Raw genomic sequence first — 27,851 nt, forward strand, 5'->3', positions numbered from 1 at the left:
ATTAGTGTCAGCCGGCAATTATCAGTTAGTAATAACCTTTTTGTTGCGTTTGGGTAGATTCCCGAGGGCGGGGCGCAAACAGGAGAGTCCTTGTAGACGCTGCCAGCTTCAACGAGGGTGAAGGCAAAGGCGTCCACTTAAATGGTACAATGACAAACAAGGAAGGAGCAGGGCGCGTCGCTTCGGGCCTCAACTCAAGCTTGACCCAGCTGTCAGCGTCAGATTGTAATCGGTCATGATGTTGTCGTGTGTCAGTGCCAAACAGAAATTCAAATACAAAGAAGAACGAGAAACAACAAAACTAACAATTATCTCACAAAAACAAATAAAGTTTCCACCAAGAGGTTCTGTTGTTTAACTAAAGAAGAGTACGATAAGTGTTTGTGATCATTTTTCTTCTTGACATGTACAGTAGCTCTTCATTCCAAGAGGAATTTTTGGATCCTTAAAAAGTGTTAGATTTTCTGAAATGATGGGCTTAAACATCCTAGAAAAAATACGCTTAAACCTACAATCTTCCATTTGAAAGGAACTATAAAATGCCATATTGTTGTCCAATGTCTATGTTTCAGGTCTAATTGAACCCTTGTTAAGTTTAAAAATCTAAAAATAAATAAATAAATAAAAGGAAAATTTAAATTGATTGTTCTGTTCTTACGTATGTTTAAAAAAAAAATAAAAAAAAAGGGTTATTTTTTTTGTTTTTTCTATGACTAGTGGTCAGCTGTTTGCTTCTACTAGCGGAAGCAGAGCCCGTAGTGTGGAAAACAAATGAAGGACAATGAAGCATTTTTGTAGCACATGAATACATCACCAAACAATTGCTTAAATGCTCAGTGTGAAATGGCCTCAGGTTTCCATAGTAACCACCTGCTGGAAACTGGCACCTACTGATGCAAACAGGTTGTCCAAGTTTGATGCTTAAGTACAGTAAACTCTCGCCGATTCGCGAATCACCATTTGTGAATACACCACCTCGCAAATCTGTCTATAGAACACTACTAAAAATATTTGCTGAAAACCAGACCTATTCGCACCTATCTGTGTATATTTGAGCTCATTCTGTAACAAACTAAGAGCCCAAACACTGACATGCCGATTAGCAGAGGAGTAGCTAGCATTGGCCACTGGTTGATCGCCGGCTGGCATGTCAGTGTAAAGAAGCGGAATGGAAGATTGTAGTAGAGGTCCGCCAGTCAGACGAGGCTCAGTGTGGGATTGTCGCCAGAGAAAGCTAGGTGGTAAACTTTTCAAATTTGATGTAGAGAAAGACCTTCTCTAAACCTTTATAGGTGGTGTGTCTACCATTTGCAAATTTTTGCTGTTCCCAGCAGGTCTTGGTTCCTAAAGGCCTTTTCACACAAAACTTGGTTTTCTTGGTGTTGCCCCGGCACAAGCATGTCCATATTTGAAAGTGGTGGGTTAGCAGCCTACCAGGAAGTAGCCTGGGGGCTTATTGATTTGGATCTTCGTCTTCGCCTTCTTAACCATCTCACGGTATATAATTTATCTTGCTTGGGATACCGGCATTTATTATTACTTGCTTGATTTCCTCCATGCTGTTTACTGTACAAGTCTGTCAAAGTATTTTGCTATTAGCACTCCAACAACTCGTCTCCTATCAGACGCACCAACTGACGTCACAGCAGCGCCGCTCCCAAATTGACCATTTTTCAATTCCCAGCACAGCACCGTGACAGCAAACACCCACCTTGCGTGCCGCCACGTGACACGACATGGCATTCCGTCGTCACACCGTAACGGCACATACACAATGAATGGGTTTGTCGACGGCTTGCTGTGCTCTACTAAGTGCAATTTGAAAAGGCCTTAAACCCCGCAAATAGCGAGGGCTCATTCTATAAAATGATAAATAAATAAATGTTTTGAATGTTAACTGATTTTTGTTGTTGGTGTTTTACAGGTGAACTGCATTCAAGAAGCTCTGGAAAGATCACGAGAAAACAGCCACACGCCTGAGCTTAAAGTCTCCGTGTTGCTGGACCACACGCGAGGCTCTCGAGGTCGGCGTCCTTCTGCCATCACCGCGAGCATCTCTATCAAAGAGGGGCTTTGGGGGTGGGGCTCATCCTCCCCGATTGTTCCTCTCCCCAGGGGAGGTGAACTCGAGGAGCATGCTGCTGCCTCTGCTGCGGCGCTTCACCTCGCAAATGCGCGTGTCCCTATACCACACGCCCGACCTAAGGGGCCTGCTGAGGCTGCTCATGCCACAGCGCTTCAACGAGACCATCGGTGTGCAGCACATCAAGGTCTACCTGTTTGATGACAGCTTTATCATCAGCGGGTAGGTGCCATTGTACCCCTAAAACGTTTGTGTCCGGTTGTGCCTTTGTGGGGCTTCATGATCCATTCTTTGAAATGTTTGAATGGGTGGTTTTCCTGTCAGCTCATGTTTGTAGTTTTACTCAACTGGAATGTCATGAAGAAAGTAAACAAATTGCAGAATTCAATAGAGGGTGCGCAGGAAGTGCAAATGCAAATCCTTTCAAACCTGTATTCAAATGAATACACTATATGGCAGCGGCTCTCAATTGCTGTGGCTTTTTTTTCTTTTTAAATTTTACGTTATCCATCCATCCATTTTCTATAACGAGTATCCTCATTAGGGACTGAGTTAGAGACTATCCCAGATGACTGGGTGAGGGGCGGGTTACATCGTGGACTGGTTGCTCGTCAATTGCAGGGCACAAATAGACGATTGCCACTCACATTCATACCTAACGCATGTTTAGGCTTTTGAGAATGTGGGAGGAAACCAGCAAACATTGAAATCCGAAGAACATGCAAATTCCAGGCTGGGATTCAAACCCTGAACCTTAGCACTGTGACGCAGATGTGCTAAGAACTCCTTCACCATGCTGTCCTATTTAAAATATCGTATACATATTATTATTATATTAAATGTAATTATGTTACCCCTCCTTGAGCCGTCACCTTGTCGTGGTGGAGGTGTTTGTGTGTCCCAGTGATCCTAGGAGCTAAGTTGTCTGGGGCTTTATGCCCCTGGCAGGGTCACCCATGACAAACAGGTCCTAGGTGAGGGACCAGACAAAGCACGGCTCAAAGACCCCTAATGATGACGACAAACAATGGACTTCGTTTTCCCTTGCCCGGACGCGGGCTACCGGGGCCCCCCACTGGAGCCAGGCCTGGTGGTGGGGCTCGAAGGCGAGCGCCTGGTGGCCGGGCACAGCCCGAAAGGGTAACGTGGGTCCCCCTTCCCATGGGCTCACCACCTGTGGGAGGGGCCATAGGGGTCGGGTGCAGTGTGAGCTGGGCGGTGGCCCAAGGCGGAGACCTTGGCGATCCGATCCCCGGCTACAGAAGCTGGCTCTAGGGACGTGGAATGTCACCTCTCTGACAGGGAAGGAGCCCGAGCTGGTGTATGAGGTCGAGAAGTTCCGACTCGATATAGTCGGACTCGCCTCCACACACACCTTGGGCTCTGGTACCAGTCCTCTCGAGAGGGGTTGGACTCTCTTCCACTTTGGAGTTGCCCATGGTGAGAGGCGCCGAGCAGGTGTGGGTATACTTATTGCCCCCCGGCTCGGCGCCTGTACGTTGGGGTTCACCCCGGTGGACGAGAGGGTAGCCTCCCTCCGCCTTCGGGTGGGGGGACGGGTCCTGACTGTTGTTTGTGCCTATGCACCAAACAGCAGTTCAGAATACCCACCCTTTTTGGAGTCCTTGGAGGGGGTGCTGGAGAGCGCTCCCGCTGGGGACTCCATTGTTCTCTTGGGGGACTTCAATGCTCACGTGGGCAATGACAGTGAGACCTGGAAGGGCGCGATTGGGAGGAACGGCCCCCCCGATCAGAACCCGAGCGGTGTTCTGTTATTGGACTTCTGTGCTCGTCACGGATTGTCCATAACGAACACCATGTTCAAGCATAAGGGTGTCCACTAGGTCGCAGTTCGATGATCGACTTTGTGGTCGTGTCATCGGACTTGCGGCCGCATGTCTTGGACACTCGGGTGAAGAGAGGGGCGGAGCTGTCAACTGATCACCACCTGGTGGTGAGTTGGCTCCGATGGTGGGGGAAGATGCCGGTCCGACGTGGCAGGCCCAAACGTATTGTGAGGGTCTGCTGGGAACGTCTGGCAGAATCCCCTGTCAGAAGGAGTTTCAACTCCCACCTCCGACAGAACTTTGCTCATGTTCCGGGGGAGGCGGGGGACATCGAGTCCGAGTGGACCATGTTCCGCGCCTCCATTGCTGAGGCGGCCGACCGGAGCTGTGGCCGTAAGGTGGTCGGTGCCTGTCGTGGCGGCAATCCCCGAACCCGTTGGTGGACACCAACGGTGAGGGATGCCGTCAAGCTGAAGAAGGAGTCCTATCGGGCCTTTTTGGCCTGTGGGACTCCTGAGGCAGCTGATGGGTACCGGCTGGCCAAGCGGAATGCAGCTCTGGTGGTCGCTGAAGCAAAAACCCGGGCATGCGAGGAGTTCGGTGAGGCCATGGAGAAAGACTTCCGGATGGCTTCGAGGAAATTCTGGTCCGCCATCCGACGTCTCAGGAGAGGAAAGCAGTGCACCACCAACACTGTGTATAGTGGGGATGGGGCGCTGCTGACCTCGACTCGGGACGTTGTGAGTCGGTGGGGAGAATACTTCGAAGACCTCCTCAATTCCACCGACACGCCTTCCCATGGGGAAGCAGAGCGTGGGTTCTCTGGGTTTGAGGTCACCGAGGTAGTTAAAAAGCTCCTCGGTGGCAGGGCGCCCGGGGGTGGATAAGATTCGCCCGGAGTTCCTAAAGGCTCTGGATGTTGTGGGGCTGTCCTGGTTGACACGCCTCTGCAACATCGCGTGGACATCGGGGACAGTGCCTCTGGATTGGCAGACTGGGGTGGTGGTCCCCCTTTTTAAGAAGGGGGACCGGAGGGTGTGTTCCAACTACAGGGGGATCACACTGCTCAGCATCCCTGGTAAGGTCTATTCAGGGGTGCTGGAGACGAGGGTCCGTCGGGAAGTCGAATCTCAGATTCAGGAGGAGCAGTGTGGTTTTCGTCCTGGCCGTGGAACAGTGGACCAGCTCTACACCCTCTGCAGGGTCCTCGAGGGTGCATGGGAGTTCGCCCAACCAGTCTACATGTGTTTTGTGCACTTGGAGAAGGCGTTCGACCGTGTCCCTCTGGGAGTCCTGTGGAGAGTGCTTCGGGAGTATGGGGTACCGAACCCCCTGATACGGGCTGTTCGGTCCCTGTACGACCGGAGTCAGAGTTTGGTCCGCATATTCGGCAGTAAGTCGGACTCGTTCCCGGTGAGGGTTGGACTCCGCCAAGGCTGCCCTTTGTCGCCGATTCTGTTCATAACTTTTATGGACAGAATTTCTTGGCGCAGCCGAGGCGTAGAGGGGGTCCGGTTTGGTGGCCTCAGTATTGCATCTCTGCTTTTTGCAGATGATGTGGTTCTGTTGGCTTCATCAAGCCGTGACCTCCAACTCTCATTGGAGCAGTTCGCAGCCGAGTGTGAAGCGGCTGGGATGAGAATCAGCACCTCCAAATCTGAGACCATGGTCCTCAGTCTGAAAAGGGTGGCATGCCATCTCCAGGTCGGGGATGAGATCCTGCCCCAAGTGGAGGAATTCAAGTATCTTGGGGTCTTGTTCACGAGTGAGGGAAGAATGGAACGGGAGATCGACAGGCGGATCGGTGCAGCGTCTGCAGTGATGCGGACTTTGTATCGGTCCGTTGTGGTAAAGAAAGAGCTAAGCCGAAAGGCGAAGCTCTCAATTTACCGGTCGATCTTCGTTCCTACCCTCACCTATGGTCATGAGCTGTGGGTCGTGACCGAAAGAACAAGATCCCGGATACAAGCGGCCGAAATGAGTTTCCTCCGCAGGGTGTCCGGGCTCTCCCTTAGAGAGAGGGTGAGAAGCTCGGTCATCCGGGAGGATCTCAGAGTAGAGCCGCTGCTCCTCCGCATTGAGAGGAGCCAGATGAGGTGGCTGGGGCATCTGATTCGGATGCCTCCCGGACGCCTCCCTGGTGAGGTGTTCCGGGCATGTCCCACCGGGAGGAGACCCCGGGGACGACCCAGGACACGCTGGAGAGACTACATCCTTCGGCTGGCCTGGGAACGCCTCGGGATCCCCCCGGAAGAGCTGGATGAAGTGGCTGGGGAGAGGGAAGTCTGGGCGTCCATGCTGAAGCTACTGCCCCCACGACCCGACCCGGATAAGCGGTAGAGAATGGATGGATGGATGGATGGTAATTACGTTAAATTTTACAAGTCACCTTTTTTCAGAACGATGTAATTATTTCAACGCACATTAGGGAACTAATGTGAGAGGGTAATTGCATAGAGTATGTGTATAATAAAAAATGAATCAAAGCTAAAATAAGTACAATTCAGCAAAAATAATTGATAACTTCTCTGCCTTTTCACAAGTACAACATTTGATGCCAATGGATTTTAATGTACAGGGTGAATGAAAAGTAACTCCCTATTTTTACATTTACATTTATTTGCGAATCTTTCATCCATTGTAGAACTAACGGCAATCATTTACTTTCATCATTTACTGCAACAATGATTTTTCTTTAATGACTTTGGAAGAACTTGAAGGGCGAATATGAGAAGTTGAGAACCATTGGTATGTAGGATGGTAAAATAGCTACAGAAGGTTACAAGTGAAGGAAATATGGTGTTGCCGCTATAAACAGCTCTTCTGTGAAAATTTTCAACAAAATATTTATTTATATATAGAATTGTTGTGGATGAGATTGCCTGCTGGCCCACCATTCTAGTTCTTTCATCCACGCCAAATCCATCAGAGCATGCCTTTATCGCTTAGTGCAGTGAGGCATAAAAAAACAAAACAAACAAAACGCCTGGCTGTCATTTTTCAGGGCCAATCTGAGCGACTCCTACTTCACCAACCGGCAGGACCGCTACGTCCTGCTGGAGGACTGCAGCGAGCTCGCCGACTTTTTCTCCGAGCTGGTGGAGGCGGTCGGGGACATCTCGCTGCAGCTTGGGCCTGACGACTCTGTGGCCATGCAGGATGGCATGGTGCACCCGTACAAAGGTAGAGGCCCGGTTTGTTTGTTGTTCTAGTGGTGTAGAACCGTGCTGTCATACTGACAGGTGCTTTTAATATTTTGGTTGTCTTTTGAAACTACACAAGAGGGTCAAAATATTTGAAAAAGCTATCATAAAAATAAAGCTAGTGTTTTAACTAAGAAATCACATATACATGTAAGTATTAACATTTGGCATTAAAGATCCATCCAGTTTCCACTAATCTTCTTTGAGATGTTTCTACATCTTAATTGGAGTCCATGTGTGGCAAATTCGGGCAGTTGATTTGGAAAGGTGTTGACAGTGTATGTGAGAGCACAACCAGAGCATAAAGTCAACGGAAGTGTTCAGACAAGTTTGTGTGTAATCCTTAATCACAAAAGGGCTTTACAGCCAACAGTTGACAAAGATGGGCGCCATCCCCTGACCTAAACCCGGGCAAAGGGGAAAAACTCAAAGCTTGGGAGAAAAGAAGAAACCTTGAGAAGGGATCACAGATGGAGGGATCCCCCTTCCAGGATGATTAGGCTGCAATGGATGCCTAGTGGTCAATTTTTATCACATAATATGGTACTGTACGATGTTAGCTGAAATGGGATAAAAGTCCACTCGAGAGAATAGATGAAGCGTTGTCTGTAGACATGCCCATCCAACCTGATGGCGCTTGAGAGCCTCTGCGAAGAGGAATGGGCGAAACTGCCCAAAGATAGGTGTTGTGGCATCATATTCAAAAAGACTTGAGGGTGCAAAAACATATTGCAGAAAGGCTGTAAATACTTATGTACATGTGATTTCTTTTTTTTTTTTTTTTAAATATGCAAAAATGTTGATAAAACCTTTTCATCTTATGAGTGTTGTGTGTAGAACATGGGGAGACAAAGAAAACCACAAAATATTTTCCGAATGCATGGTATTGTTAAATGAATACCTCTTAAATGTTATAACACATTCTTGTTTCAATTCTTGATTTGGGCCTCATTCAAATTGTGTAAGTGTACCTAATAAAGAGACTGCCAAGCGTGTGTGCGCACACTCACTTGCTGACATTGCGTAGCTGTAACTGAAGTACAGACTTCTGAGGGGCGAATGACATCATGTCTGCCGGACTGCGAAAACGAAACGCCGGGAATAGCGTTGTGATGTGACTGATGATGTAAGATGATATGCCTTGGAAGAACACACACGTACACACCCATGCGGTTAATTGATAAAAATGCAGTTGACATTTCCTCACACTAGAAAAACTTTCGAGGGTAAAATTATGTGTCCCATTTGTCAAATTGAAAGGCCTTAATCAGAATCATCTTTATTTTGCCAAGTATGTCCAAAAAAACACACACAAAGAATTTATCTCCGGTAGTTGGAGCCGCTCTAGTACGACAACAGACAGTCAATTGACAGAGAACACTTTTGAGACATAAAGACATTGAGAAAAAAAGTCACTGAGCAATAAAGGGTTGCTAGTTATCTGGTAATGCCGGTACATAATATTTTTTTTTTTGACAATGGTGCAAAAAGATGCAGAGTCCTCTAGCACTTAGAGCAGTTCGAATGACTAATATTTCAATAGTCCGGTGCAATGACCATTGTGCAAAGGGCGCTGAGACTTCAAGCGAGTAGTACGATAATCTGAGACAATGTTGATTGTGCAAATGTTGCAGATGCTCCTCAGTCAGTGTGCAAATGGAGCAGATGCTACTCTGGCATGAGTGGCCAGTATTGGTCAACAACAGAGATGCAAATAGTGCAGCGTGGCGAGACTACTACAGTGAGTGCACGAGTAATATATAATTGGCCCGACAGAAATGTGACAACAAACTCAAGACAAAAAGACAACAAATTGCCAGCATGTTGCAATGGAATTGTAGGTTAGGTGTTTAAGAAGTTGATTGCAAGAGGGAAGCAGCTGTTGGAATGTCTGCTAGTTCTAGTTTGCAGTGATCGGTAGCGCCTACCTGAGGGAAGGAGCTGGAAGAACTGGTGACTGGGATGTGGAGGGTCCGAGAGCATTTTGCACGCTCTTGTCTTAGTTCTGGCAGCATGCTAACTAACTAACTAACTGTTAATGACTCTATAATGAGTACTCTTAAAAACAATGACTATTCACAGAGTATCCGGAAAGTATACAAAAGCGCTGGGCTTTTTCAACCTTTTATGTTATTCCTATTACAAAATGGGTTTTTTTCCCCCCTCAGTATTAAGTGTTAAAAATAAACTTAAAAATCACATGTACTTAAGTATTGACCGCATGTACTGAATACTTTGTTGAAGCACCTTTGGCAACAATTACAGCCTCAAGTCTTGACCTTGTTTGGATCTCCACGGCAACCAGGCGACAGGCAGGACTTCTCGGCGGCGGCGAGCAAGCGCATCATGGAGGTGGTGGAGATGGCCCGTGTGCGCCAGCAGCTGCTCCTCAGCCAGCACCAGCACTCTGAGAAGGAGGAGCAGGAGGAGGAGGACACCTGGGTCTTCCCTCTAGTCCAGATGAAGCCCCTCGGTATCCAGATGGACGAGCAGGTCACGCAGGTGGGCGACACCGGCACATGTGTAACCCTGCGTGTGACTCACGGAGTAAAAACATGACTAACGGTGGAATATTTGAGCTCGTTAAGTCACATTTTCTGGGCAGAAACTCAAAAAACAATCACCAGCGCAATGGAATGTAAACTAGTGCATCAACACCGGCAAGCTTTGTTTGTAAAATGTATTAGAACTCAAACATTGATCTTATAATAAACTTAAGAACAATTGTTAAAAACAAGAAATACTGTAATACTACAATGGCACCTCTGCCAAGGGCAAAAAGTCTAAATTTGGATCAGCACAACATTATTAAAGAATGGTCTGAATTTTCTTTATTTTTTTTCTCTGTTTATTTAGATTCATTCATAATATACGAATAAAGGAATACTTGGTTTTCTCCTTAGACCATGAAGTTAAAAGCAGACCTCCACCAAGGCTTAAAAAATGCGAAATCCTAATCTGGATTGATATACCTTCATAGTTACCTTCCGATGGATGTCATCCAAAAAAAATCTTGCGTCTCCTCCAGCGCCTGCTGTGCGACGCAGACCAGGACTCCACTGTCTACCTGACATCGGGCTACTTCAACCTGACGCGGACGTACATGCGTCTGGTGCTCGGGGCGGGGGCCGGCTACCGCATCCTCACTGCCTCACCGGAGGTCAACGGCTTCTTCGGGGCCAAAGGTGTTGCTGGCGCCATCCCCGACGCCTACACGCACATCGCCAGGCAGTTCTACGAGCACGTGCGTCAGCTGGGCCAGCAGGGGCGCATCCAACTGCACGAGTACCACAGGCCGATGTGGACCTTTCATGCCAAAGGTGACTCGATTTTGAGTCTGTCCTGTCCTGTCCTGGGGTTTTGGCACTGCACCAGTAGTACTGCCTGGCTCACTTCTCCTGTCCTTTCCTGTCCCATCTTGACCCCCAACTCGTTGCATCCCCTCGTCACAAGGTGTAGCACTGACTTCCCAGTCAGCATAGATGAACTCCAACTCCTATGAAATATTGTTTTCATATACTTATTGTTCTCACTCTTCACTCGGTTTGTCCCCTTTCAGAGAGAAATGTGCTGATTCTGTGCTCTCATGCTCCAGGTCTGTGGTACTACCTCCACGGGCAGGATCGCCCTTGCCTCACACTAATCGGCTCCCCCAATTTCGGCTACCGCTCCGTTCACCGCGACCTGGAAGCCCAGGTCGCCATAGTCACTGAGAACGAGCTGTTGCAGGACCAACTACAGGAGGTCTGGGTTTTGTTTGCCCCCCGCCCCCCCCCTCCTCCCTCGACATGATGACGATGTCTCATTTAGGCCTTCAATTGTCTTCTGTCATATAACAGGAGCAGGAGATGTTGTACCGACGCTCCTCGGAGGTGTCCGGATTGACATTCGAGCAGCCGGACCGCCATGTTAAGCTCTGGGTCAAACTGGTCACGCCGTTCATCAAGAACTTCTTCTGAGGTAACGTGACCATCTAAAAATATTGCTAGAAAACTACATGGCAACTCTGCTTACCTTTTGCCTTTGACATGATAGCAGGAATGTGGCACCCACGAGGGCTGCGTGTTAGTGTTTCAGATAGTGTAGTCTGGCTGTTGCTTGAAAGTGCCTCTGGATCTTTGCCCAGCCTGGCTGATTAAGCTATGGGTGGACAAACTCTGTGAGGGGACTGGTTCTTGTGAAAATTAGCCCCACTATTACATAAGTGAAACAGAAATGCAGAACGGCTCGCTCACACATTTCCACAATAGGCAGATAACATATGTTAAAAAGCGAATGTTCCATAATATAACTGATTGTTGATTCCTACGACTGTCATCGTTGTTTTGAATTGAGTCTTGCTAACTTGCCGCATTGATCAGCTTAATATCTGACCATTATCCGTGAATTGACCGATACATTTCCCTGTTCGATTAGAATTGGTATTTAAGCAGTCCTCTTCGTTATGCTGTTTATAGTATATTTTGACCAAGACAACACCTTAGTTGATCAACTGTACCTCACCATTGCAATGCTTCAAACAAGATCTCCAAAGGAAGAGGCCAATGAGCTTAGTCTCATCAGCAAGTTGCAACAGAGATGAGAGACTGGAAGAGTCACAGAAAGGCATGAAAGTAGACGTCCTTGGAAATGTATTGATTCATGGCTTAAACACCTGTTGTGAATTTTGCTGTTCAGCTTCTTGTAAAGAGAACCGCAAGAAGTACTGAAAAATTGGACAGTTGGATATGTACATTCAAGTTTAAAGGTCAAATTAATTTCACCTGGCTGTAAATTACAGTGCATTTTAAGGTTCATCCTGAAATTACAACCCAATGTCCAAAATCCCTAACTTTGTGAGCAGTGCTTACTGTATGCAGTATATAGATTTCTGTTCCTGCTTCAGGGTATAGCACTGCTCCCTTCATAATACAGAAATGCATTGGAAAGAAGAGTACACTGAGGCTTCAGGATTTTGTCTTCGTTTGGCTTGCTTGAATGTTTTGGATTTTTCTTGTTTTTTTTTTTGTGTGACATCATCCTTACGTGGATGTGATTAACAGTCTTGGACTGTTGCACAGTGACCATAATCCAGCTCCGAAGTAACCGCGGGCAATTTTCAAAACAAACTTCCAGTCGTTGTGGTCCGTCGCAAACCCCTGTCCTCATCTTCCCAGCAGCATCCCCCAAAAAGCGCCACGACTGACTCACAGCTCCTCGCTCTGACTCACTCTAGATTTGCTTTTATTTATGAATGCCATCTTTGGAGGTTCACCTCCGCTGTACTTTGCTTGGTGTGCATGACAACAAAGAATATGACCATTCGCTGGTAGAGGGGAAAAGTCATGAAAAACCAATATGTCAGCCCTAAAATATTCCTTTGATCGCTCACTTTTTTCCTTCTTCAGATCACAAAACATTTCTGCTTACTAGATTATGATTAAATATACTGGAAAAAGTCAAAATATAAAAAAAACATTTTAGCATCTTTTTATTGTATAAAACAAATTGAAACCATTAAAAAAAATAGCATCTACCTATCTGTGACTTCAGAACAGGAGCCATTTTTAGACATGGTGTTTTGCATCCTTTTATCTTCTCATCTTGTTGTTCCTGGCAGGAAAAAACTAAAGTCAGCGCTCAAACAATAGCTTTGTACAAAACAACTGTAAAGCTCGTTATCATCTGCAAAGAGGAGGGACGGTGTTATTGTTAGAACACTGTTAGAACATTGTGACATGAGTTTTTGGACCCATTCCAGCGGCTTAAAATCTGCAGGGGAGGAACAGTTTTGTGACTCCAGGCTGGAACTGTGTGCCTTCTAGTGCCGAAAACGTGAATTGTCTCAGGCCTGAAACTGGCCAAACAAGACTGTTGCTTATGTATTTTTAGGCTTTATTTTGGGGAGGGGGGGGAACCTACCAGCCTGGACTTTGTTTTCCCTTGACGTCATGTCTGTGTTGCTGTGGCACAGGTGGTAAGCATCTGCGCAACATCGTTTCTGCTGATACCACACGTGAAGGACACTCTTCAGTATCCCTGGCATGCCGGAAATCTCCACACGAAACTTGTGTCTCCCAGGAAGTGTACAAATAAGCAGACTGTTTTAGGTACGTTACATTTCAAAAAGCGTCTTTTACGAAGCAGTGGGAGAGACTTCAAGAGTGAATGATGGCCATGATGAAGGACAATGTGTGTGTCATACTGTGCGTTTACAAATCTACTTCCTAGCCAATATCTTTGTATATTAAAGGAAAGGAAAATGTGAGAGCACTTTTGTGAAATTCACACCAAAGATTGTAAACTTTTATTGAGACAAAACAATAAATAAGGACAAATAAATACCAAGCAACGCCTTTGATCACCTTCATTTCTAGTAATTGTGCTTTGTTTGAAAGCATGGGGGAATGTGTAGCAACAAAATGTGAAAAGAGATCCAGTTTTTCTTCTTTTGCATGCCAGACTCAAATGAATATCTGTATCGTCTTTCATGAGATGTACATTGTTCAGTCCCCTTCCCACGTGGAGAAGCAACAAACTAAATGAGAGAGGGTGGTTCTCAAACATCTAAATACTATATATGTATTTTAAAAAATGAAGGTGCAACGGTGGTTCATTGATGTCAGGTTGAGCTCCATTTTTTTCCAGCAGCACTTATCAGTCTAACCTGTCTGTGTTTGTGCGCACTACACACCCTTCACGGAGGAAACCTTCTTTTTGCGAGCGGCCAACATCTCGTAGAAGGGGTCCTTGCTAATGGCGGCTCTGCGGCAGACACACGGAGGATGCTTCATCACATCATAGGACAACTCTAAATAGCAAATATGGTTCTCTGGCCCTATCAAAATTTAACATGGGGTCTTTCAAAGGCTCCAAACCCCACAGATCACATGATTCTACTGCCTTATAGTGAGGCAAGAGGTGCCTATTTTGGCTCCAATTCCCAAATATGGTTCCTTGCCCTATATAAAAGGTCAGTCAGAGTTTAATATGGGGTCTTACAAAGGCTCCATGCCCCACAGATTACAAAAGTCACATGGTTCTACATATTGTCCCTTGCCCTATGGAGGTACGGCACAGTTACAAAGACATGGCAGATAGGACTCACTTGATGCTGTTAATCCACTCGTCCTTCTCCTCGGCAGTGGGGGCGGAGATTCTGTAAAAAGTGTGGTTGCCCTCGACAACGCGGCCATCCGCCTCTGTCTTGCAGGCTTTGATCACCTGATCTCTGTGGTCCGGGATGAAGAGCTCAAAGCAGTTCTTTGGAACGAGATGAGATGAAAGCGCCAGTGAGCTGTTTGAAAACCACATCCGCGTGAAAAGTTAAGAGTTTACCGGCTTCTTTGAGTCATCAACTTCGCGAATGCTCAGATTTTCCAGGGGAATGATCCCTCTAGGTTCTTTGTCCTTTGCAGAAAGAGAGAGTACATTTCAAACTAAAAGTACTTAATGGCACAAAATGTCCCTTGGGAGGGTTAAAGTCCACTTACAGTTGTAAACTCAAAATAATAAAGGCAGTTATCTGTAAGTATGAACCAGCGCCTCTTCCAGGTTTTTACCCGTCCACCTGTGGACAAAAATGGCAGGTCAGTAATAATGATCCTTGAAGGCAATTTGAGCTTTTAAAGCAGGTGAAAAATGTTGTAAAAGGTTTAAAAATTGCACAGATTAAAGCTACGGTAAAAAAAACAAACAGCGCCAGGAGATCGGAAGCCAGCATGTTTGTCATATTAAAAGCATAGCATGGGAGACGAGGCGTGACTTGGTTTGCGTGTAGAAGGTGAGCTTAAAGCTAATGTGCACACAGCGGTGAGAGGAGGCGAAGCGGTGCAATAAAGCAGTCAGACGAGACTTACCTCCTGGTTTCATAAAACAGGAAACAGAAGACAAAGAAAACACCAGTCAACTCGTTGACAAATACGCACTACTGACATTGCGCGGCATCATAGCGTCAATGAACGACGCCACTAGGGGACGCTCTTGCCAAACACATACCGAGTTTGAGCAACCAGCCCTCTCTGTCGGGATTGAAGAAGGTGTGCGTGAGGTCATTGCCGTCGTCCTCCGGAATTTTAAAGGGCTCATTCTTGATGCTTTCAAACAGGTTCTACACACAGAGAGTCAGACAATGAGTTACGCACGGGCTCATACACATCTTCAGGACTGTTATGCATGATAACGGACACCTTGCACAATAGAAATAAACTAGTAGAAATATTCTCTGTAGTAGGGGGTGAACGACCAGATTTTTTTTGTAGTTGACGCAAAGTCGAGTGGAATAATGACAATTGTTTTTCAGTTGTCAACTTGCTGGGCGCGCTTTCATCTCGAAACAATCACATTCAGACACTTGCTCATCCAATCACATTAAGATACCTTCACAGCCTTGCAGACAGTGCAAACCTCTAACACCAATTTAAGAAACAACTGCAGGATCGCTACTATATATAATAATAGTAGATATATATTTTTGTATTACCGGAGGGGGGAATGCTTGCCAATACTATATTGTAGCAAACCTGCTGTTGTGTTAAGTGATTTGTGATTGGATGGTTTAGGGGGGGGGGGGGGGGGCAAGTGCAACTGAGGAAGAACTTGGTGTGTGTCTGCGAATTAAGGCTTGAGCAAAACACTTGTTGGCGACATTAGCCATTCATTTTCACAACAAAAAGGTTATTGATCAACCACGGCCTGTCTTCGTTTTGTCTTCTAAGCAGATGCTTAAGTATATTGTCGGTCTTTTCACTATTATAGGAAGGCGTTCTGTGAATTTGCTGAGAACTGAGGATTTAGGCCGTTAGTCAGTTGTGCTTTTGTTATATTTGAGGATGCACAAAGTGACTGTGCTACCCATTTTTAGTAAACTATTTCATATTTACACTTGAGGCAATGCTGCTAGTTTGCTGTGCCAACCGACCACCTGTTGATTTCAACGAGGCATCAGTGTTGTCAATGCCAAAACGTGATTGCAGATTGATTTCAAGCTAAAATTGTCATTGCGCAGCGGTAAAGTCGATTTGTCGACTAGTCAGTTCAAACCCTACTCTGTAGTACCATGTAATGTGATTTATACTGCCAGGTTTTCATGATAAAAATTCCCTTTGCACAATAGAAATAAACAGAACGAATCATAGATATAATCCACAATCCAAATACTACACGGCACGCTCAGGCATCTTCAATGTACCATCATATACAGGTGCATCTCAACAAATTGGAAACCATGTATTTCTGTAGTTCAATTCCAACACACATTAAGTATATAGATTCACTATACAGAGGTAACTATTTTCAGTTTTTATTTATTTTTTTGACGATTTTAGCTTCTAGCTAATGAAAACCCACATTTTACAATCGCCAGCAAATTAGAATGCACATTACATAAGAAACAGTTAAAAATATTTCAATATGTAAATAAGGTTGGAATTGGTCTCAAAAGTATTTTCTTGAGTTGAATGAATCTCTAAAATGTATGAGTTTCACTTTTGGAATTGCAATGCTAAAATACAATGAACTCTCCTACATTATTCTAATCTATTGAGATTAGTAAATGAGTAAATGTGGCAGCTCCTCTCGCCAGTTTTGCATGATAACTGCCCCCTTAGACAAACAGAACGAGAAGTGATCCAGTCAAAAAAAAGTCCAAAACACGCACAGGCACATTCAAATAATCACAATATAATTAATGTGACTGCTCCTCTCGCCAGTTTTTCAAGATAACGGCCACCTTGCACAGTAGAAATAAACAGAATACCGGGTTATGGGACTTTAGGAAAGGACTCTCACCCGAAGAAGCTCATCCGGAAGGTCTCCACCGTCGTTAATGCCTCGATTCATAGCTGTGAATCTCTGAACGGAGGGCTTGTCCTTCACATTAGGGTTATGCAAACTGGTGTTCAGCATGATGACGGCGAAGGACAGCACGTAACACGTGTCTGCGGAAATAAAAGGTACTTGTTATTACAACAGTAGGCACCTCAGAATTCTACGCTCGAATATCACCCGCGTACCTGTGCTCTGAAACACGCCGGGGTTGCAGCGGCAGTATCTCTGGGCGAAGGCCTCCATCATGCGGTCGATCTTCTGGGCCTCACCGGGCAGCCGGAAGCTCCACAGGAACTGCCGCAGCGCCTGGACCAGGTTCAGGTCAGAGAACTCGTGCAGCTGTAGGAAGGCGTGCAGCACCTCGATGTTGAAGTCATCTCTGCGACAGACACACACACGTCAAACAATGTAGATCAGGGCGAGGCATGCCTGTACTATGGCCCGCAGGCCACAAACAGCACTCTCCGTTCTTTAATCTGGCCCAACGAGCATTTACATTACCAAGAGTCCTCTAATATTTGTTACATTAATTTAACCATTTTTTTCTGGAAATTGTTTGAATTTTTTTATTATTTTTTATTCATTACATTTATCTAAATTGTTTTTTGTATTATTCATTTATCTCATTAATGTGTTCATTGATTTATATTAAATACTGTAATAAAATAATTTTAGGTAAAACAAAAATTTTTACTGATTGATACATTTAACATTTTTAAAATAAAATAATTGGTTAGCACGTCTGTCTTAATTCTGAGGTTTTGGGTTCGAATCCTTCCACGTTCCCAAAATATATTACTTGGAATTGCAAACTCAAAATTTTCTATGGGTGTGAATGTAAGTTGTTGTTTGTCTATATGTGCCCTGTGATTCGTTTTTTGTTTGTTTTGTGTAAATAATAATAATTATTTTTTTTATTAATTAGTTAAATTATAATTAAATTAATGCAATTGAAAACTTAGCATGTACTATTATTTCATTATTGAAATGAACTATTTTAAATACACTAACTTTTGTTTGTTGTTTTTTTTTCTTGCCAATCTGTCCATTTTGAAAACTCAAATATGGCCATTGCACACAAAAGTTTGCCTGCCCCTGATCTAGCTGGAGTGACAAGCGGGACGGAAGGCGATTAAGTGATGATCCTTTAAGCGCATGTACGAGGTATAAAATGCATCGATTTAGGCTTCAGATGATCCTTTCGGGAGAATTCTCTGGGGGGAGCGTTTGGAATAACACTGACCTCTCTCCCAGGTAGTCACCGATGGCCGTCTTGTTCAGGCCTTCGCCCTTGTAGAGAAAGCGTGCGATGTCGTCACTGGTGTTTTTTAGCAACGAGCAGTCAATCAGGAATTGGATCCCCTGGAGAGATGTCACAAATGCGTACATTTCTGATTAAGCTCACAGCTATTTCTAATATTTTGGGTACCTTCCAAATGTTCTCTAATAAGCTCTCAGTATTATGCAGTACAGGTTTACAAGCACAATAATGAACATATCTAAACTGAGCGTTATTGTCTTTCAAACGAATAAAGGCAGACTATTTTCTTGAATTTTTTGGGTGCATGTCTCTCACCTTCTTGGGATCCATGTTGAACTTCTTGCGGCCCATGGCCATCTGTTTGTTCCTCTGCATGCTTTTCCTAACCACACAGCAAATAACATCAGCCTACAAAGAACTCATATTAAACGTATGACAGAAGGTCCCCGGTTTAGTTAGTTAGCATGCAGTCCATCGCTAACCTACGCTAACACAGTAGTAAAGTCATGTATAAACTAAATAATTGTACAGTAAACCCCTGCTATTTAAATATGAATAGCAAAATAACATGCGTAATTGACGCATTCTCTTATATTATTAGTTTAAACCATAAATTTACCACAATCTATGATCCTGAGACACTGTAATATCATTTCAAACTTATTTTACAACATTACCCTTAAAAATAATTGGCTTACAGATTACTTGATTAAAAAACATAATAATACACATCAGTTGCCTTGATTCAACCTTTCTGGATTCAACAACCTGGATTACTGAGTCTTCATAAACATTAGGAAAACATTTTTTTTAGCAAGCACATTGGCATTTTTTTATTGATATTGTGACAGTAAGTTACATGACTTAAGCAATTATGCTGTTAGGGCAGGGGTGTCAAACTTATTTTTGTCATGGCCCACATTGTAGTTACGGTTGCCCTCAGAGGGCCATTATGTCTGTGAAACCATATAAATGTTTAATCACCTCGTCATATCATATATACACACAACAAATTGATGATAAGTAGTTTTGAAATTAGAAGTCCAGGATAATAGAAGACAATTTAAAATTTTGGTACAGATGTTTGCAAGAACTACGGAAGTTGACATTATTTGCTTTCGCGGGCCACATGAAATAATGTGGTGGGGCCGATCTTGAGTTTGACACCTGTGTGTTAGGGCAATGAAATATAAAACAAACCAATGTTTGTACGGTAGTAACGGAGCATGCCTTCTAATTGTGCGCAAACTAGTTTATCTTGTGACTTTCGTAGCTTCGAAAGGTCGTATTGTAAACCGAGGACGCCCGTAGAGGAGAACAAGCCATTCAATTTTAGTGCAGATCTGGACGATGTTGAGGTAAAGTCTATTACAGATTCAAAATGGCCTCCTCCATGAACCAGGAAGTAGCCCGCTTACAAATACGCACATAAAATGGTACCCTGAACTTTTTGGGGTCAACTTTCTTAGCCTTGGTGGAGGTCTGCAAAAAAAAAAAAAAAGACTTCTCACCTTTCTTCAGTCAGGCCCAGGTTGTCAATCTCGCTGGTCACCTCTGCTATCTCATTCTTCAACCTCTGACAGCATAAAGAAGATATAGTGGAAAAAACCTTCCCAACAAGGATCACTGAAACACTCAAACGCGCGCTCTCTCTCTCTCTCTCTCTCTCTCTCTCTCTCGCTCGCTCTCTCTCTCTCTCTCTCTCTCTCTCTCTCTCTCCTCTGTGGGAGCTCGAGCACCTGTTCTCTGGTCACCCTGGCACCCTTGCTCCCCCTCTCCTCTGTCTTCACTCCCTGACCCACATTCACTAGCCTATTCACCCCCCCCCCCAAACATTTGGCCCAGACTGGAGAAAATGGGAACAAATAAAAAGACAGGCAATGTGAAGAAGAGGACAAAAAGATGAGAGAGTAAGAGACCAGAAAAATACCCAAAATGGGCTGAGCAATGTGTCTCTGATTAGAAACTGCCCAGACACAATCCTCATCTCAAATAAGTCCAGGCTGGACTCCTCGACATGCATCGCCATGGTTACAACCACCACCCACCCCCCTCCTCTCTACAAAGCATTGGCGTCCCGTGTCTCCATTACTGGAATATTTGACGGCCCATTGCCCATTAGTCCCAAGGGCACGTCGAAGGGACACTTAAAGCAGAAGTGAGGTTCAAGAGCATGTCAATTGAGCGTGCCTTTCTTTTTTTGACTTGCTCGGTGCCTCTTGCAAGTGCATTTAGTTTTTTCCTCTGGCTTTTGTTTTTGTGGTGCTTTGTGATGCTAAAGCGAGGTCAGGGAACAAATTAAACCCTTATCTGAAGGCACCACTGCATTAACCTTTACTATGGAGAGATTAATTTTATTGATTTATTATCCGGTCCAGAGTGGTGTGTAACATCAGGTTTAGCAGATATGTGAAGCTCAACAGTACAGTTTTACCACAAGGTTGACAGCAGGCACCCATCACGACACTGTGTGTGTGTGTGTGTGTGTGAGAGAGAGAGAGAGAGAGAGAGAATCTGTGTTTGTGTTTACTTGTATGTCCTGCAGTAGCTCCTGTTTTCTGCGGCGGATGCTCTCCAGCTCCTGTCTCTCCTCTGGACTGAGGTCATCAGGCACTGAGGGCCAACAAGAACGTGTAAATACAACAAACTGAGAAGAGATTGGTCTGGGTCGCTATGGCAACAACATTTTTGTTTCCATTAAATGACCCCCGCCCACATTCAACTGAGACAGACACACGCACGCACCGCCTGAAGTTTCATATTTCCCACATAATCCACATTCAGAGAAGAAAACAAACACCGCAGTCGTTATCCAAGCATCTCGTACCGCAAACCCTGTAGACACAACATGGCTGCGCTCAAATCAGCTCCATCTTGATTTTGCAAGTGTCTCTTTGATCCTATGTTGGCGTTCAATACAGTCACTAGAACAAGTGTGATAATAGTTTTGCCCTGTGATCCAGAGGGACATATTTTCACAACTGGCCCAAAGAACGCAACATTACATCCCTTCTAAAAAAAAAATTAAATAAATAAATAAATAAAAAAAAGGGGGGGCAAACGCGCATACAGCTCCCAGACAGACTTATTTAACTAGGCTGCAGTTTCTCTTATTATAACTCAGGACAATAATAACAACATTGTGTGCAGAGAACAGTGCAACATTTAATTGACATCATTTCGCAGTGCAATTAAAATATTGTCTTTTTACCACACGCTGAAGCAACAGAAGGAGTCTCAGACGGGATGGGAGCACACTGTTTTTGCGAGTAACGGGACACCTTGGCATGGCAGCCGGCTGCTCTGAATGTGCGACATGTGCACACTTCACACAAGCAAACGCTACATAGGCCATAAGACGTTAAAATTAATTTGAAGATGTGAGCACTGGAGTTGCTAGGAAAAGTAACAACACGCTGCCTGTCACATGTGTCACACTGCTTCTTACCAGTAAGAGAGGATATTGATTATAAAAGTAACTCTCCAATCCAATCCGTTCCACCGGTCTTAATTCTAGAGTTAATCAGTCCATTTTAAGGCTTTCAGTCCTTTCTCAGAGAGTTACATCCATGGCCTCAAGTTAGGAACTCCAGTCCAGCCTCATCAGGCACTCATTCCAGAATAGGAGAACGGACCGATGAGCAACTGCCAGAGAGAGGCGAGACCCTTTTACATCACCCGCCCCCAGCCCAGTACCTCCCCACCCTCTAGTCTATCTCCTCCCTCCGTGACCTTAGAGTTGGGCATCATGAGCTGAATGTGGAATGTCATTAATTAAACACTCATAAAATTGTTCCCATCCTGGAGTAATGGAGGCATAACGAATTTCCCTACTCGGAAGGCGTTTGCCACCTAAACCGGCTGCAAAAGAGAAAGTACTCTGTGCTGCTCCGACAAAATGTTATGCAAATGAAGAGTGAGGTTTGAAGTACAGCAAGACTTGTTTTAAAGTAAAGTAAATATCGCTAGAGCTAACACATACTGCTGGAAAATTAACAAGCGCGAGGTTCCCCAGGGTGGCCGTTACCCGGTCAACCAATCTGGATTTGGGGAACTTTAGTACTTCCAGCAGCAGTTTTGTTTTGTTTTATTTTTTGACTGACTTTATTTATTTATTTATTTTACAGCTTCAGCTCAGAGTCCCAGGATCCACAGCCTTTGTTTGTTTTTTTCTGGTTATATAAAACCAGTTAATGTTTCATTGTTGGAATACAACAGAACTTGGATCGGCTTTTTTCCCTATGTAAAATATAAAATTATAAATCAAAGTATCAAATACTTTATTGCAATAGTTATAGACAGTTGACCACCGCAAATTCATGATTTGTCATCTCCAGATTCACCTATTCTTTGATTTTGATTGATTTTCTTTTAATATTTAACAATTTTTTTTGCGGAGACAGTTTATTGGCAGTAATTTCCCATTTATTCTCACTTTAAAAAAAAAAAAATTCTCCATGACAGCTTGGTCTCTATTACAAGCGAATAACCCTGGTCCACTATAGTTATGACAAAAACTGATTGAAAATGAACTGAATTGGAAAGTACGAGTAAATATTGAAATATCTATATCGTTATGGCACAAATTAGTGTAAAATGAATGGAGTGAGTTTCCCCAGGCTAGCAGAGTTAGCAATTGAATGGATCCACATTCTGGCAACTGTAGTACTTCCAGAAGCAGGTGCATTTTTTCATTGGTTAAATGTGTTGAGATTTAGCTCGCTCTGAGCCTCAGGTCCCACTGCCTTCTGGCTCCCCCCCACCCAGAAGATTTCTTAGAATGAGAAGCCTGGACAGACAAAAATTTTGTTGTGGTCATCACATGCTAAAGAACCGCAAATTAAACTTGCACCGCCCTCTCGGTCTGGTCCAGTGTCACCCCACGGGGCCGTCATGGGCAGCTGACCCAGGACCCGAAGCCAAGAGAGTTTGTTTGGGAAGAAAAGAAAATGATGCGTTTGGTCGTCTGGCTCCACTCATAAAGCGAGAATTGTCCCTCGCCACTGCAGCTGGCCCAGAGGCTAACCAGCTCGGCGTGGCATGATATAATCCAGCGGTTACGGTGAACTCCCCCCGGAGACTGGAAGGCATTCATCACCAGAAAGTCCAACGTGTATTCAACTCAGCACAGCAGCAGACATGTGGCCAGAAAGAAAGAATGAGGAATGAACTGAAGCTGTTTTTGGACTCAGGACATACGCCACAAACTACATAAACTGCAGGAAGACACGACATCAGTGACACCTGCAACATAAATAATACCGCTATTTGTTTTATAATATTGAACAATAGGGTTATTATTGCAACCGGAGTACATCATTTCCTATTTGAAACCAACAAAAATACACCAATTCTGTTAACCCTGTGTGTTCTCCCCCCCCCCTCCCTCCCTCTTGAGAGTTATTTCAATTTTGCACCACAGAAACAATGGAATATTCATAATTTAACACACCAAACTTGTCTGGGTTAACATGAATTTCTGGGTGTGGTCTGAGCCACACAAATAGTATATATTTAAGGAAGACAACATCAGAGAGACCTGAAAAAATATATATTATTCTCTTTTGCTGCATAATGAACATTAAGTTTATTATTTTGGCCGGCGTACATCAATTCTGTTGATTCCAGGCTTATTTCTATTTTGCAGGAGAAACATGAAACAAACATGATTTAACACACAAACTGGACTATATTAACACATGAATTGCTGATCAGAGAACACACAAAGTAAAAATTATAAATATTAGCCACTGCCTCAAGTAAATAGCTGCACGAACATTGACAGACAAACTTGTACAACATAACATCAACATTACACAAACGTCACACAAAGTCCTGATGTCTACAATAATCTTCAAAATAAAGTCTTAAAACTGATGCCCTGGTTTGAGGGGCTAATAAATGAGCATAGAACCTCATCAAGTTGACTAATAATAGCCCGCTTGTGTGCCCATAGAAAAGCCTTATTGACACTGTCGGAGTCGAGTTACTGACTTACTAACTTAAATAAAATGCAAATCTCCTCCCTGGCGTATTTTGAAGGACGGCGAGTTAGCTGCTAATTAGCCCAACTCGCTGAGCTAACTTAGTTAGCCCCGCTTAAATTAAAAGGACCCCCGCAGCAACTTACCGACGCCGTCTTCCGACTTTAAAACCATGTTGGCGTCGCTCTTCAACCGCTCGCTGGTGAAGCGAAGCCCAAATGAAGCAACAATATACAACTTCGGCTACCTTTAAAGGTCAAAAGAGGCATTTATAGAAGCACTTGAATGGGGTGAAAAAAATGACAACTGTATCCATCGGGGAAGACAGCCGGTGTTGGGGCTCGGTGGGGGAATGGGCGTGACTTCAGCAGAGGCAGCCAATCAGAAGGCGAATTCTATCTAATCGCAATGTCTGACAGGAGGGAATTTTTACCAAAAAAAAGGCGAAAAAATAAAAACAACAATTTCAGGTCATTTTGGGTCACAATGCAGATTGTCCATAAAGTATCTTTACAATTGAACACATTTATTACAAAAGCAAATGCGTAGACACAGCTATGGAAATTATTACAAAAATGAGGAGTAGACATGGAAGGGTTTTTTTTTTTCTCCCTCATTTTAAACACCTCTATATGGCCGGCAATGTATGTACACAAGAGAGTTTGTTTGTTCTTGTTTGTTTGAGAGTGTTTGTGTTTGGCACTGGCATGTGCGACATCGCTATACTAATTGACAAGTGTATTTCAGTGGCTTGGTGATGAAGTGCTGCATTTAGGAGTGAAAATGCATTTGAATCCCTATGCGCGCTGTAGGAAGGGGTAGGGTTAAATTAGCCAGGGTATACAAAGGTGCATGAAGTGATGTGCATTTCACAGATCAGCGTTAGTCAACAACGTTAGCTTCTGAAATGCAGCACTTACTTGATTGCTCGTGAAGTGCAGGGAGGAAGGGGTCGTTTGTGTTTGGGGGCACGCCCTGGACTGATCGCCAGCCAATCGCAGGGCACAAATAGACAAACACAGACAAACAACCACTCACACTCACGTTCACACCTATGGACAACGTACTCTTCAATTAATATGACATGAATGTTTTGGGAATGTAATGTTTCAGGTTATTATTGACAATTGCATTTATTTACTAGCATTTTCATTTATTTAAGGACTTATGTATGTACTTCTTTTCCATGCATTGTTGTTGTTTTTTTTTGTAAATATGTATACAAATAAATAAAGACATTTGGTACAACTGCACAACCTAATGAGATCCGATACAAGCACAATATCAACATCCTGCTAATGTGTTTCTATTGTTTTCCATTTCTCGCATAGTTGGAAAAAAAGGCACTAAAATATGAGAAATCACTCTCAGTAACAATGTATACTTCTCGAAAAAAAAAACAATATCATTTAAAACTCATTTTCTGGAGGGATGCAGCTGCTGTGTTGGATCTCATTGGATGATGCTGGGAAGCAAAGAAGCCAGAGAGCATTGCAGCTGTGCACTTTAATCAGGCATTTTGGAGACGCCAACAACAGGATATGCTGAGGATGGGTAAAATGAAGAGCTCAGGAACTCTCTAATGGCCTTTTTCCTGAATCAGATAAGCGACATGGCTACCCACAAACAAATTTGGATTAGTTAAAAATCCAACCTGCAAAGAAAGAAGACGAAAGTAAAAACAATTTGCACACAATCCAGGTCCACTGGAACTCTCCTTGTCATTGTGTGTCTCAAATGGATTTTGAATGAGGTGAAATGACACACAGGCTTACAGAGCGAGAGCGGTGGGTCGCCGTGGGGATGATATGACTCGGGTGCCCACTTGAGAGGAGGATCCATTCTGGGCCCGAGAGGGCGACGAGTGTGCGTCACGCTCTCCAATCGAGCCCACCATCTCGCGCACACAGGTTTTTGCCTGAGTCATGCGTGTGTGTATGCCACAAAATGCCAAATAAATAAATGAAATAAAACACAGCATAACACGCACACACACACTATCAAAAATCACCACGGCAACAGACTCAACATGGTGCCTTGATATTTACATGAGGAATGGCGATAAAGCCTACTGATGACATTATCAAGTGTTTTATAAGGGATTTCTAATACTGCATTTTCAGTAATGGATTAGTCCCATGTGGACATTAAATTGACATTTGTTATTCCTGTTCAAAATGTCCAAACATTTAGAGCTCGTACAAAGTAAGAAACTGCATTAAAGCATAATGCTGTACTACACAATGCTTGATGCTCTCTGTGATGGGAATTGCGTTATTTACGCACTTACTGCTATCAGCTTCATTCATTTATTCTATCCATTTCCCTCTATTATATTTTTACATTAGTGATGGCACAAAACCTCGAGACTCCCAAGGCAATATCTACGGGCTTAATATTGTTATGCCACACATGGGTTTGCGAGTGACTGTTTTGTCAACACCATCGTGTGATTGCTATGCCACACATAGGTTTAAGAATTAAGAATTCTTTTTTTTTTTTTACTATTGAGAAGGATTGTTTTTTATTCTCCAGTGTATGATTGCTATGCCATCGTTGAGATGATTGTTTTGATTCACCAGTGTGTGATTGTTTGTTTTGACTGGACATGTATGATTGTTATCGTGTGATTGTTATCCCACATAGGTTTGAGAATTAGTCTTTTGATGATGCCAGTGTGTGATTGTTATGCCACACAGCTTTGAAAAAGATTTTTTTGACTATTGAGAATGATTTTGACTACACAAGGGTGTGGTGTTGTCACACATAGGTTTGAGAAGGATTGTTTTGACTACATCAGCGTATGATTGTTATGCCTACCATGGCTTTGAGAATGTTTGTTTTGACTACACCTGTATGATTATGACAGACATGCGTTTGGGAATGATTGTTTTGACTACACCGGCATTTGATCGTCGTGCCACAGACAGGCTTGACAATCATTTTGACTATACTAGCATGTGATTGTTAAGCCACAGAGATTTTAAAATGATTGTTTTGATTTATCAGTGCAATTGTTATGCCACATAGCTTTGAGAATAATTGTTTTAACTACACCAATGTGTGATTGCTATGCCACACATAGCTTTGAGAACGATCGTTTTAATTCACCAGTGTGTGATTGTTATGCCAGATAGATTTGAGAAGGATATTTTGACGACAACAGAATGTGATTGTTAAACTACACAGATTTGAAAATAATTGCTTTCACTCTTGAAAATGATTGTTTTGATCCACCAGGGTATGATTTGTATGCTACACGTAGCTTTAAAAAGAATTGTTTTGACTACACTAGGGTGTGATGGTCACGCCACACATAGTTTTGAGAATGATTTTGTCTGCATGATTGTTATGCTACACATTGCTGTAATATGACTTGCATAACCTTAATATGCCACATGTAACTTTGATACTTCTATCTATCTAGCTATCTACAAAATCACTGACCTGTAGTAGTAGGAGCAGCAGCAGATTCCAGGGCTCGCACTGTCGGACACAAAAACGCTTGAAAACTGGAAGCGCACAACTCGCTGACGCTCCCCATAATGCAATCACTCTTTGGTTTATGACTCCAAAGTGTTTGAGGCTCACAGCACCATCAGGTTTTGTCTTCATCCACTGACATCAACACTTTGCGTTGGACTCTTAAAAAAGAAGCATGTTCTTTGTCTTCTTCTTCATCTCACTCTCTCTCCTCCCTCGCTGCCGCTCACACACTTGATCTGA

General features: G+C 43.8%; 2 protein-coding genes across 7 annotated transcripts in view; one reads left to right on the plus strand and one right to left on the minus strand.

The window, feature by feature from the left end:
• Nucleotides 1–13,400, plus strand: part of LOC133469257 (CDP-diacylglycerol--glycerol-3-phosphate 3-phosphatidyltransferase, mitochondrial) — an 18,569-nt gene extending 5,169 nt beyond the window's left edge. The window contains exons 4-11 of the mRNA XM_061756093.1: nucleotides 1,925–2,024; nucleotides 2,116–2,305; nucleotides 6,875–7,053; nucleotides 9,379–9,575; nucleotides 10,102–10,393; nucleotides 10,669–10,817; nucleotides 10,913–11,033; nucleotides 13,027–13,400. Coding sequence (XP_061612077.1) covers nucleotides 1,925–2,024; nucleotides 2,116–2,305; nucleotides 6,875–7,053; nucleotides 9,379–9,575; nucleotides 10,102–10,393; nucleotides 10,669–10,817; nucleotides 10,913–11,032 — 1,227 coding nt within the window. The 3' untranslated portion in view covers nucleotide 11,033; nucleotides 13,027–13,400. The remainder of the gene's footprint in view (nucleotides 1–1,924; nucleotides 2,025–2,115; nucleotides 2,306–6,874; nucleotides 7,054–9,378; nucleotides 9,576–10,101; nucleotides 10,394–10,668; nucleotides 10,818–10,912; nucleotides 11,034–13,026) is intronic.
• LOC133469261 (cytohesin-1-like) lies at nucleotides 12,527–27,851 on the minus strand. Of its 6 annotated transcripts, none has more exons than XM_061756099.1 (14): nucleotides 27,573–27,848; nucleotides 25,901–26,043; nucleotides 24,272–25,779; nucleotides 20,672–20,754; nucleotides 19,653–19,717; nucleotides 18,457–18,523; nucleotides 18,124–18,242; nucleotides 17,066–17,259; nucleotides 16,842–16,990; nucleotides 15,050–15,162; nucleotides 14,546–14,624; nucleotides 14,391–14,462; nucleotides 14,161–14,315; nucleotides 12,527–12,665 (listed from the first exon to the last, which is right to left on the minus strand). In XM_061756099.1, exons 3-14 carry the CDS (start codon nucleotides 24,297–24,299, stop codon nucleotides 12,644–12,646), a joined length of 1,146 nt encoding a protein of 381 aa, XP_061612083.1. In that variant the 5' UTR covers nucleotides 24,300–25,779; nucleotides 25,901–26,043; nucleotides 27,573–27,848; the 3' UTR covers nucleotides 12,527–12,643. The 6 variants fall into 6 exon arrangements, with proteins under 6 accessions (XP_061612083.1, XP_061612081.1, XP_061612082.1 ...); XM_061756097.1 differs by lacking the exon at nucleotides 12,527–12,665 and adding an exon at nucleotides 13,327–13,840 and having other exon boundaries at nucleotides 14,546–14,622; nucleotides 15,051–15,162; nucleotides 27,573–27,851; XM_061756098.1 differs by lacking the exon at nucleotides 12,527–12,665 and adding an exon at nucleotides 13,327–13,817 and having other exon boundaries at nucleotides 14,546–14,622; nucleotides 15,051–15,162; nucleotides 27,573–27,845.

This window comes from Phyllopteryx taeniolatus, chromosome 19 (assembly GCF_024500385.1).
Source record: "Phyllopteryx taeniolatus isolate TA_2022b chromosome 19, UOR_Ptae_1.2, whole genome shotgun sequence".
Taxonomy (NCBI): Eukaryota; Metazoa; Chordata; class Actinopteri; order Syngnathiformes; family Syngnathidae; genus Phyllopteryx; species Phyllopteryx taeniolatus.

Bases quoted from the DNA above. Each gene is read 5' to 3' on its own strand.
- LOC133469261 (XM_061756102.1), bottom strand. From the start codon at position 27,669: ATGGGGAGCGTCAGCGAGTTGTGCGCTTCCAGTTTTCAAGCGTTTTTG. The intron at 18,243-18,456 runs GTGAGAGACATG...ACATCTCTCCAG, and splicing joins TCAACATGGATCCCAAGAAG to GGGATCCAATTCCTGATTGA. The intron at 14,316-14,390 runs GTAAACTCTTAA...CTCGTTCCAAAG, and splicing joins TTGATGACTCAAAGAAGCCG to AACTGCTTTGAGCTCTTCAT.